The 11,799-nt window shown below is 42.6% G+C and overlaps 1 protein-coding gene across 1 annotated transcript; it reads left to right on the top strand.

Moving 5' to 3' along the window:
* The first annotated feature begins 171 nt into the window (after nt 1–171).
* On the top strand, nt 172–9,689 carry LOC119916532 (5-hydroxytryptamine receptor 3A-like). Its single transcript, XM_038736571.1, has 8 exons — nt 172–357; nt 1,088–1,132; nt 1,287–1,396; nt 6,101–6,270; nt 7,304–7,522; nt 7,607–7,793; nt 7,918–8,014; nt 9,039–9,689. The coding sequence occupies exons 1-8, from the start codon at nt 172–174 to the stop codon at nt 9,276–9,278; spliced, it is 1,254 nt and encodes a 417-aa protein (XP_038592499.1). The 3' UTR covers nt 9,279–9,689.
* The last annotated feature ends 2,110 nt before the right edge of the window (nt 9,690–11,799 follow it).

The following is an 11,799-nucleotide window of genomic DNA, read 5'->3' on the forward strand; positions in this document are numbered from 1 at the left end:
AACAGATGTTTGTCATTTCCTCTAAATTATAAGTAATGATGAACACACACAGTAAATCTGATGTACAGACAAAAACAAAAACATAAAACTCTGAAGTTCTAATTTAAAAGCAAAGATAAGAGCATGGAAGTCAAATGTCTTTATTTTTTTGCTTTCAACTATAAACTCAGAATGTATCTTGATATTCTTCCAGTAAATAGTGATTCCTCTGAGGGTAAATGTGGTTATCAGGATGTTTTGAACTACCTCAACCTGACCAAAAATAATGATCTGTACACCATGGCCCGCCCTGTTATAAACTACACAACGACTACAAATGTATACCTCCAAATGCTGGTCCATAGCATCCTAGATGTGGTAAGTTTTGAATTATACTTTACATTTTGTGTCATTTTTTTTTCTTTTAATGGTAATAATTATTTCTGAAATTAAATTTTGAAATTAAATTATATGATATTTTGTGAAAATCATGGCCATGTGCCCTGGTTTTGTTTTGGATATAGTATAGTAGCCATATGCTAGCACTCTAAAACTAACAAAAGCTCCCAACTTCTGCACTTTCTTGGCTTTTATATGTAACCAAACTAACTGTCAGCCATATAAATCGAAACATTACACCTTAAATAATGATACAAACTCACTTGAGTACTGTGACAAAGCTTATGTAGCTGTCTTTAAGCATTGTTACTGTAGATGTAGGGGCTCACTTTTGTTATAGATAAAAATTAGAATCTCGTTTTCAGATAATTTCATATTTCTACTACTTTCATGATACAACATACATACAAGTTGGTAGATTTTATTTGCTGTGAAAATGAAAATGTAGCCATCGAAGGTACAACTCAGAAGAATAAATGCAACTTTATTGTCTCATCGGGTTGTCTGTAGTAAAGCTGATTGGCTGATCCAGATAACTGTCCTTTGTTTCCTCAAAGTTACATATGAAGTCAGATTTTTGTCAACTTGTATGATATGTTAAAACCAGTATAGCACAATGTTTTTTGATTGTGTAGCTGTGTTTATGGTCATCTTATGACGATGTTAATTGTGAAAGATTTTCACAAATATTGCATTTCTTTTCTCATAGAAGGAGACTGACCAGACTTTTGTTCCTTACATTTGGATTTATATGGTGAGTTGTCCCTGAGATGGACAGCACTTTTTGATCATTCTCACCTGTTCATGCTAAGTGGAAACTCAAATGATTTCCATTCTTTTCATCTTTTCTTTGTCTTTCTCTCCTTTCTTTTTTCCTTACCCCCTTCCTCTCTCATTTTCCTGTGTAGGCGTGGCAAAATGAACACATTTACTGGAAACCAGAGGACTTTTGTGGGCTTAGTAGTATGTCAGTTCCTATTGATAGATTGTGGAGGCCTGATATAACTATTGAAGAGATGTACGTTTTATTGTGTTTGCATGTCACATATTATTCTCAACAGTTACTGTTTAGAAATGACACAAAAACTGAAGTATTTGGATGCCACAACATTTATACAGGTTTTAAATGTGTTGATTATTTCAATATTATGTATTACATATATGTATTTTTAATGTAAAATGCTTTGTGAAAGTCTGAAACAATCAAAACTAATCAAGATTTAACTAAGCCATATGCACTAATGGAGAAATGTAATGGTGCATCCATTAAACATATAGCATCTTGGGTTTGAAATATATGTTAACACTAAACTATCGCACATCAAATTAGTGTAATTATTGTATACGTTGAGAATGAGTAATACATAGGTACAGGAATAAGAAAGTAACAACTTTGTGTGGGGACTTAAAATACGCTGCAAAATTTTTGTAACTCCTGAATACTTACTGAATACTGAATACTATAAATTACAGCAGAATGAAATATTGTTACTACACTGAACAAAATTATAAACGCAAAACTTTTGTTTTTGCCCCCATTCATCATATGCTGATCTTAAAGATATAAAAATTTCTCTGTGTACACAAAAGGCCTATTTCTATCAAATATTTTTCACAAATCTGTCAAAATCTGTGTTAGTGAGCACTTCCCCTTTTCCTAGATAATCCATCCAGCTCACAGCTGTGGCATATCAAGATGCTGATCAGACAGCATGGGTACAGGTGTGCCTTAGGCTGGCCACAATAAAAGGCCACTCGAAAATGTGCAGTTTTGCTGTATTGAAGGAGTCCGAAGGGGACGGAAACCAGTCAGTATCTGGTGTGACCACCATTTGCCTCACGCAGTGCAACACATCTCCTTCGCATAGAGTTGATCAGGTTGTTGATTGTGGCCTGTGGAATGCTGGTCCACTCCTCTTCAATGGCTGTGCGAAGTTGCAGTCAGGTCGAGACCCTGATGAGGAGGAAGAGCTCATGATGAATGGGGGCAAAAACAAAAGTGTTGCGTTTATAATTTTGGTCAGTGCAGATAACAAGACAGGAAAAGTGGGGAAAACAGGTAAGTGTGCCGACGCAATAAAATGCAATAAAATAATGAAATACAAATAAAATTATTTAGCCATGCAAATGCCTAAACATGTTCTTTTAAAGATCAAGGTTGAGATTGAGGTTATTGTTTGGTGATCTCACCTGTGTTAATCACCCTGCCTGTGTTTGTGTGATGGTCATCGTTACTGCCCAGTGTTTGCCTGTAACGTTAATGCATTTTTGGTTTCTATTTAGTATGTATTGGGTAATCTTTTATAAAGTACTTTATTCAATGGCCTTCCTAACTGCAAATTTGTTACCCCCTTATTCCCTATACTTCTTTCATGAACTACTGTTGGTAGACCCAGTTCCCCTTCGAGGGAACTTGAACTGCGTCGTTGATGACACTATGGGAACGCCTCTGGGCGTGGCAGGGCTGAAATCATGAATGAAACTACTCCAATCCTGTTGGCGTTGCTAGAACAGTAGCGTGTGACGGCGTAACTGGTGGCGTATATAAGCACACCGGCACACCGGACACATTAGCTTTTTTCTATTCAGCAGGCACTCTGGCATGTTCGAGACTACTCAGGAAAAAAAACCACGAGACCTGGAAGGAGAAGCAGAGGAGATGGCTAGTGAGCAGTTCAGGCAGTGTGTTTTTCCATGCCCGCGCTACATCACGGCTGGGGACACTCATGCCCTGTGTGTTTCCTGTCTGGCGATGCCGCATGTCCAGGCAAGTCTCGAGTGCGTTCCTCGTCTGCTGGCTCCGACTCCCCTCTTCCCCGTTCGGGAGCCTGTTTTTCGGCTTCTCCCGCTCGAGTTGTGAGCCCGGAGAGGCTGCGGCTGTACGGTTCTGAGGAGCTGGATGTGCTCAGCATTATGGGGGAGGCGAGCACGCGCCGTCCTGCCTGCCCCGAAGGGCCGCAGTCGAGAGGCGCTCGCGCTCACACACCGCAGGTTATCGGCGTTTTTTCCCTGGCGGACCTCCACTTCAGGGTGCCACCGGGGACCTACGCATAAAACTGGCCACTATTTTCTCGTGGGTCCTGTGGATGGCTACAGGCTGCAGTTCCGGGTCGGCCCCCCCAGATTCAACGGGGTGGTCTGGAGATCTGCGGTCCCTGAACCAATCTGTGAGGAGATTCAGGTTCAAGATGCTCACCATCCCCGCCATCGTCAGCCACATCCAATCCGAGGATTGGTTTGTCACGATAGATCTGCGAGACGCATATTTCCACATCTCCATCCGTCCCTCTCACAGGAAGTTCCTGTGGTTCGCCTTCAGGGGCGCAGCGTACCAGTATCGGGTTCTTCCATTCGGCCTAGCACTCTCCTCTCGCACGTTCACCAAAATGCATGGGTGCAGCTCTGGTCCCGATGAGACTCCAGGGCGTCCGCATACTGAACTACATCGACGGCTCATTTTGGCTCAGTCTCGGGAGTTAGCAGTTCGGCATCGAGATGTCATCCTTGCCCACCTTCAGCGTTTGGGACTACGCGAAGAAGAGCGTGCTGATGCCCGCCCAATGGACTACGTTCCTAGGGGTAGTGATCCAGATCCATTGTGTCCTCAGTGACCAGAGTGAAGCTAGGCCGCACCATCACTGTGAAACACTTTCAGAGGGTGTTGGGTCTCATGGCGGCAGCGTCCAGCGTAATCCCGTCTGGCCTTCTACACATGAGAGCCTTGCAGTGGTGGTTAAAATCCAAGGGGTTCTCCCCGAGGGGAAATCCGTTCCGTCTGATACGGGTTACGAGCAGGTGCCTTCGTTCCCTGTCAGTATGGAGGAAACCTTTGGTTCCTGTCCCAGGGTCCCGTGTTGGGAGCGTCATGTCGCCGGACAATTATTTCGACAGACGCCTCACTCACGGGGTGGGGCGCGGCCATGGACGGCCACTTGGTGAGAGGCTCCTGGCAGGAGCATCATTTGCCTGGAAATGTTGGTGGTTTTCAGAGCTCTGAGGAGGTTCCTGCCCGCTCTCCGCGGTCGCCACGTCCTTGTCAGGACCGACACACGGCAGTGGTGGCCTATTTGAATCACCAGGGGGGTCTGCACTCGTGCCCATTATGCAAGCTGGCACATCAGATCCTCCTGTGGTCCCAGCAGAGACTGCTGTCTCTCAGAGCGACCCAGACCCAGAATCAGGGAGCAGACCTGCTGTCGAGACAGGGGCTGAGGCCTGGGGAATGGAGACTCCACCCCAAGGTGGGGAAGTTATTGTGCGAAAGGTTCGGCCCTATAGACGTCGATCTGTTTGCGTCTCAAGAGACTACGCACTGTCCACTGTGGTTTTCCCTCTCATCCCCAGCCCCGCTAGGGCTGGATGCCATGGTGCAGACGTGGCCGAGGCGCCGTCTGTATGCTTTTCCCCCAGTTGCTCTGCTCCCGGGGGTTCTGGAGTGGGTCCGTCAGGACAGTGTCAGCCTACTGCTAGTATCCCCGTTTTGGCCGGCCCAAGTGTGGTTCTCGGACATAATATCACTCCTGGAGGGCCCGCCATGGCAGGTCCCTCTGAGGAGGTACCTGCTGTCTCAGGCGGAGGGCCAGGTCTTTCACCCTTGCCCCGCCCTGTGGAGACTGTGGGTCTGGCCCCTGAGGGGGTCCAGTTCCTTGAGGCGCCTGACCCTTAAGATTGCCTTTCTCTTCGCTATCACCTCTCTGAGGAGGGTGGGGGTTCTCCAGGCACTTTCGGTTTCTCCTCAATGCCTGGAGTTTTCCCCGGGTAGGGTCAGAGCCATCCTGCACCCCTGTTCGGGCTATGTCCCTAAGGTTCCGTCCAGGTTGGCAGGGTCTACGGTGCTGCAGGTGTTTCATCCCCCACCTCATGTGACGGCGGAGGACGGGAGACGCAGAGCAGATGAGTGAGTATTTACACTCAGAGGTCCTCCCAGTGGAGGAAAGCAGACCAGTTGCTGGTGTGTTTCGGGTCCCCCAAGGCTGGGCTCCCCGCTTCTAAACACACGATCAGCAACTGGATTGTTCAGACTATTTCCCTGGCCTATCAGGTGCGTGGGTTACGTTCACCTATGGCCGTAAGGGCGCACTCTACTCGAGGCATGGCGGCCTCTAGGGCCCTCCTCGCAGGGGCTTCGCTCCAGGATTTGTGTGAGGCAGATGGCTGGGCCACTCCTCACACTTTCATCCGGTTTTACAGTCTGGACCTTCCTTCTGCACCCGGCACCCGTGCACTCTCCTCTTAGTCGTGCCTACTGGTTACTGCATGCTGTGGGGCAGGCAGAGGCTTCGGTGGGTATTCACATTCCCATAGTGTCGTCACCGACACATTTCAACCGAGACATTCCACTTTGAGGGAAATGTCTCGGGTTACGTATGTAACCCTTGTTCCCAGAGGCGTTCCCATAGTGTCGTCACCGACGCAGTGTCTCATTCCCCTTCTAGGGGAACAAGGGTTACATACGTAACCCGAGACGTTATTACAGTAATTTAGTAGTACTATCCTGTGTGTACAAAATATAAAATGTTGGAACAGGCTGAAATATGACATTGTCACATTGTGTGGATAGTGTATTTATAGAAACAAAAAGATAAATTAGAGAAAAATAAAGAGGTTAAGACATAGTTAATTGCATCATACTGTATGTTACTTAGATTTATTTGTATGGTATGATTGAACTTTAATTTGAAGCATAAAGCTTTTGACATAATGTATGTTTGTTCTCATATAGGACAGAAATGGATAAAGCTCCCCCAAGTCCTTATATCAGAATATTTTGGAACGGTTGGGTTGTACGTCTGAATGATATGGTTCTGGTCAGCACATGCAAGATGCAAGTTTACAAATTCCCTTTCGACATTCAGAGCTGCAACATATCTTTCAAATCTGCCATACACCACGGTGAGCATGTAACCTGTTGTGTTTAAATATTTCTAGACATTCACCAAAAATGTTTTGCTGTAGTGCCACATGAGCACACACCAGCAGATGCCACCACATACATTCCTTCTTTGTTGACCTAATAAGAAACCTCACCGTATTTTTTTTTTATCTCCCACCTCAGTCAAGGAAATACAGCTTGTTCAGGAGATCAGCGATCCATCGATGTCAGAGTGGTCTCATGATTTGCCGACTGTGTATGAGTGGCTGTTAATGAGAATGAACACCACCACCAAAAGTGTCAACACTTTAGGTTTTGAACAAAGCACAATTGTTTACACTGTAAGTATTTCTGCATACAAACACACAGTGGTGGAAACTATTGAGCTGGGACACCTCTGTTATCTGAGAGCAGGTGTTTTACCACTCTATGTAGCATGTCCTACTCCTCACCTTAAGATTTCCAAACAAATAGCAAATCAGGACAAAAGTTACAATTGATTTAATAAAGGATCTATAAAACATAGTCATAACCGTTTAGTCCACGTTAAAAGAGTTAAGTTTCCTCGGTAAAAATAGAAGTTGACCAGTAGAATGGGGAGCATGTATTTCCCTTTTTTTGAGATGGCTGTAAAGGAGGCTAATGTGAGTGTAGCTTCCTCCATCCCTCTGTTGCTCCTATTGCAAACTGCATGGGCTTTTTTTGCAATGGGAACAACAGTAGTTTTTTCCTAGGACATGGTTACCCTCTGTACATCTGTATTCAGAGAAGTATGAAAGATATAGTGTGGTGTGTGATATTGCAAAGTTGGCTGGCGCAGGCATAGTAGGAACATCAAAGAGGCCATGACAGCTACATGCCCTGCAGCCACAGTGGCCTCAATGTGCTGCCTGCACTGCCTCCACCTGATTTTGTTGTTTTCTCCTCTGCTTCTTTCCTGTTAATACGTTTTAGACATCATGAATTCTTATTAGGCAACACTAAGTGAAGCAAACAGTTTCCTTTTTTAACGTATAGGAGTAGGAAGATCAACCACCTGACCATTAAAAATAATTTCACAGATCTCCATGAAGAGACGGTCCCTCCTCTACGTTGTCAATTTCTTGTTGCCTGTCCTGTTCTTCTTGTGTCTGGACTTGTCCTCCTTCCTGATCTCAGACAGAGGGGGCGAAAAGCTCAGCTTCAAGGTCACTGTGCTGCTTGCTGTCACTGTGTTACAACTTATTCTGAATGAAATTCTGCCTTCCTCATCAAACAGGATTCCACTTATAGGTAAAAAAGCTCAGAGTACAGAGCACATGCTGACTCAGTGTGTAGATATTTGTCCACATTAATTATGCTGCCTCCTCCCTTTAGCAACCTACTGTATTGGGAGTTTTGCATTGATGATGCTCAGCCTCCTGGAGACGATTTTGGTGATGCATCTGATGGAGAAAGACTCTGCATCCCAAGACGAGGCAAACAAAGACCAAAGCCTGAGTGAGGACTGTGGGGACAAACGAGGCAAAGTCACCTTCCACAATTGTTGTAGAGGTGAGATTAAGCATAGATTTCTACGTGTTGTTCAGTTTACTACTGTTACTATTTTATTTACCTGCTATAATGGTGTACACTATTTGAATATGCTTCAACCATCTTTGTGCGAAACTTTTCTTTTCAGATGAGAGGAAATGGACTCACTGTGTGTCTGTCTGTGATGTGTCTACTGGTGAAACTCCATCTGGACTGCTGTCAGTGGCCAAAGAGGTTAGAATTATTAATATGGTCGGTTCACCTAAATGAAATACCAAACAAAAATGGAAAAGTCTATAAAACGTTTGACAGTAGGCTCTTTGCATTAAAGACATGGATTCTGTTTCTGGAAGAAGACATTGCTGTTAAATTTCTAAAGTTTCCCCATGCACTTAAATCTTAAGACTAACCCAAAAACTGTTTGCATGACATGATACCACAATGGTTAAGTGAGAAAATATGTTAATTTGTTATTTGGATGAACCAAACCTTTTAGGCCCCATCCACACTACTACGTTTTGGTTTTAAAACGGAGACCTTTTGCTACGTTTGCACATCCCATCCGGACTAAAACGGCGCAAATGAAGACCTAAAACGGAGAAGTTTGGAAACGCTGCCAAGCCCGCATTTCTGGAGGGCATTTTAGTGAAGACAGGCAAAAACAGAGGACTTTAGAAGCGATGACACAGACGCTCACACACAAAGCAGAAACACAATGCTACTGACGGTTTTGACTTGGTATTTTTATTAAAATATTTGTACCGTGCAAATAACACTTAATGCTTACAATTGTACTGTGTATGTAACCGTATTTACTTTACGACGACTCCCAGTCTGTTTGCCGCCGCTTATTAACTCCTGTGTTACATTCAGTAGTCACTGCTCGTAATTGATTCATGCAAAAAAAAATCTGGTGTGGTTCTTCGTCTGCATTACTTTATTCTTTTCGACCAAATCTGTAACTACGGAAGACAGAGATCATCTGCTTCATGTTTACACCGGCACGCACATGCCCAGTGTACGTGAACGGCCACTAGATGTGCGTTTTCAGTCATTTTAATGTAGACGGAGATTAACTCTGATATGCAGCTAAAACGCTAGAGTGGACGGAGATCATATTTGTTGTAATTCTCCGTTTCTAAACTAAAACGGAGGAGTGTAGATGGGGCCTTAGTCTCATCACAACAGACACAAAACCAGAATGTCAAATATAGCAGCTTGCTATCTTGTGTTTCATAATTTCTTTAATAACCCGTTTACTAAACCACTTCTGCAGGGCAGCAGCAGCAAACTAATGGAGGACTTCCATGCCTTGGAGAAGCTCTCAGATGACCTTAGGCAGGTGGAGAAAACGCTGACTGTGCTTCTCAACAGCAGGAAGGAAGAAGGGAAACCTGGCTACTGGACCAGAGTGGCTAAAATAATCAACAAAGTCTTTTTCTTTGTCTATGTCACAGTGGCCAGTCTGTTTTTAGTTTGTATCTTTTTAAAATGGATCTATGCAGCAGACGAGTAGTGCTAAAGTTTAAAAACATGATTAAGTGTAAGCAGAGGTGGGTATAAGTTAGATTTACACCGTTACATGTACCCAAGTAACTTTTTTGAGTAAATTGTTGTTGTCAGAGTAGTTTTAATGTATCATACTTATACTCTTAATTTTTTATCCTTACTACATGCATCCACTTGTGCACGTGCAGCTAGCGCTGTCTCATCCCAGGGCATCCAATACCAATACTTTGTCAGACTTTCTCAAAGCATCGGTATTTGACGCCCTGTGCTGACTCTGAGCTGACAGAGATCAGTGTCTGTTGTGTTAATGCTAATATGTTTATTAATAAATAGCTACACACAGTTTAAAAACTCTTAAAAACTCTTCCTGCTTTCTGCCTTAATGTAAATATTCAAGCTAACAGTTTACAAGCAGTCTGCATTTAACTAGTCATGCTGGTGTAGCCAGATGAAGAAAGATGAAATTATGCACACAAAAAAAACTACCCTTATTTCATGTGGATGTGACTGTTATAGTGTTTCAACCACATATGATCTTCCCTGCGGCGTAAGGTAGTAACAACGTGCCCCAGTGCAGGCTGTTATGATGGGCCCTTGGGCTACACAGATACGAAGCACATGCACACACACACTGCGTTTGTGTCTAGAAGGGAACATTATATTGGCAAATTTGCGTGCCTTGTTTCCTCGTTTTGCACGGTTTAACAACAGATAAGATGCAGTAAATACCTAATTTAAAGCTCCTTAAATCAATTTCCTCCCATAATAACACATTCAATTCAACAGTTCTCTTTTTGTGCATCTCTTTCCAACACACACGCTGCTGCTGCAGCTGTGTTGCGTGCGCCTGGATGCAGCAGTCTAAAGCAAAGTACCATCATTTACTAATTTTATATTAAATTTTCATGCTCTTATCTTTTTTTTGTATTATTCTTTACACTTGTTAAAGCACTTTGTAACTTGGTTTTGAAAAGTGCTCTACAGATAAGGATTATTATTATTATTATTAATATGTGATGGATCTTAGAGTCGGACTGTGTCACCTAGACTCTGCTAGTCTACTTGGCAGATTTTGCATTTCAGCCGGTTTCTGGAGTCTTGTCTTCTTGTCACATGAAGATTGGACAGCCATATAGTACATATTACCCAGCAATCATCACTGCATATGTGAGTTATGTGACACAAATAGCAAAGAAAATAAGAAACAAATGTATTCTGCTGAATGTGTGGAATCAATTCTTTTCCACTGTATACCTCATAGCCTACTGCTTGCTGCAGAAAATCTGTGGTGTCAGACACCACGGCAAAGGGGGAAATGCACATATGAGTGTATATATACTACTTGATCTTCATGGTCACTAAAGTTAGATGGGTATTGGGTGTTTACTGTTGATAGATGAGACCAAGAGATGTTTTTACCATTTAAATGACAAAGTCCAGCTCATGACTCAGCGGGCTGCTCCCATTATGGGCCCACAGTACAGTGCGGGACTTTTGAGTACAGTTTTGGGCTACTCTACCCACCGCTGAGTGTACGCTAATTTAACATACAAGGTAACGTATTTGTCATGTTACAACAGTGTTGTAAAACGAGATGCTGTTTGTTGTTCCCTTTAAGCTACAAAGCAAACATTATAAGCAAAAATGATAAAATTAGATAAAGAAAAAAAAATTGCATGGTGCAGTGCTGAGGATGAATTTTAGAATCTCAAGTGGATCTTTACACTTCTTTAGTCTGTATTCACACTTAGTTCAAGAAACAAATTAGGAAATGTGTTATTAGCTGTTTAGATACATGTAGTCTATCAGTAGTGTTGTTTGCTGTTCTACACACTGCCATATATCTAACATATTTTCTGTATAAGCCCTCTGATTGTATTATAAAGTTCCAATAATATATATGCCTTTGATGTGTAATATGCACAATTCTCAGTCCATCAGATACATAATAAGATATATAAAAAAATGCAAATGTAGCATCTCATCTCAAGATTCTCATCAAGTTTTCTTCTTTATTTATTTGTTTGCTCATCTATTATACGAAGCATATACCATATGCAAAGCATAAGGTATGTAAATGTGTTTTTTGCTTCTATGGTTTGAGGAATTTCATGCTGTCTTTGTGGGGTTTTTCCACATCCACATTAAAGCTACATTATGTATTCACATGATGGAATAAAAGTTTTATCTGGTTCTGAAAACTTGGATCAGACTTTGTGCTTCTGAAATAAACAATTAAGAAAAATTTTGTTATGTTGTGTTCTAATTCAGAGCGGTCAACATCTGTTTGGGATTATGAGTGTCTTCAAAATCTCAGGAAGAGAGATTTTGTTTTGCAGTCCAGAACAGTTTGATTGGTAGGATACATTTACATTTACATTTTCTCATTTGGCAGATGCTTTTATCTAAAGCGACTTACATTTGAGGAGCTGCATACAAGCATCAATACAATACAAGATCTACAACTAACAATACATACAAGTAAGGGCAGCATAAATACTAGTAAGAGCTAATAGTATGTATGGCAT

This window comes from Micropterus salmoides, unplaced genomic scaffold (genome assembly GCF_014851395.1).
Source record: "Micropterus salmoides isolate LMB-PRFRI ecotype aquatic unplaced genomic scaffold, ASM1485139v1 Ms_hic_scaffold_21, whole genome shotgun sequence".
NCBI lineage: Eukaryota > Metazoa > Chordata > Actinopteri > Centrarchiformes > Centrarchidae > Micropterus > Micropterus salmoides.

Bases quoted from the DNA above. Each gene is read 5' to 3' on its own strand.
- LOC119916532 (XM_038736571.1), top strand. From the start codon at position 172: ATGTATCTTGATATTCTTCCAGTAAATAGTGATTCCTCTGAGGGTAAA. The intron at 1,397-6,100 runs GTACGTTTTATT...GTTCTCATATAG, and splicing joins GATATAACTATTGAAGAGAT to GACAGAAATGGATAAAGCTC. The intron at 6,271-7,303 runs GTGAGCATGTAA...CATTAAAAATAA, and splicing joins CAAATCTGCCATACACCACG to TTTCACAGATCTCCATGAAG.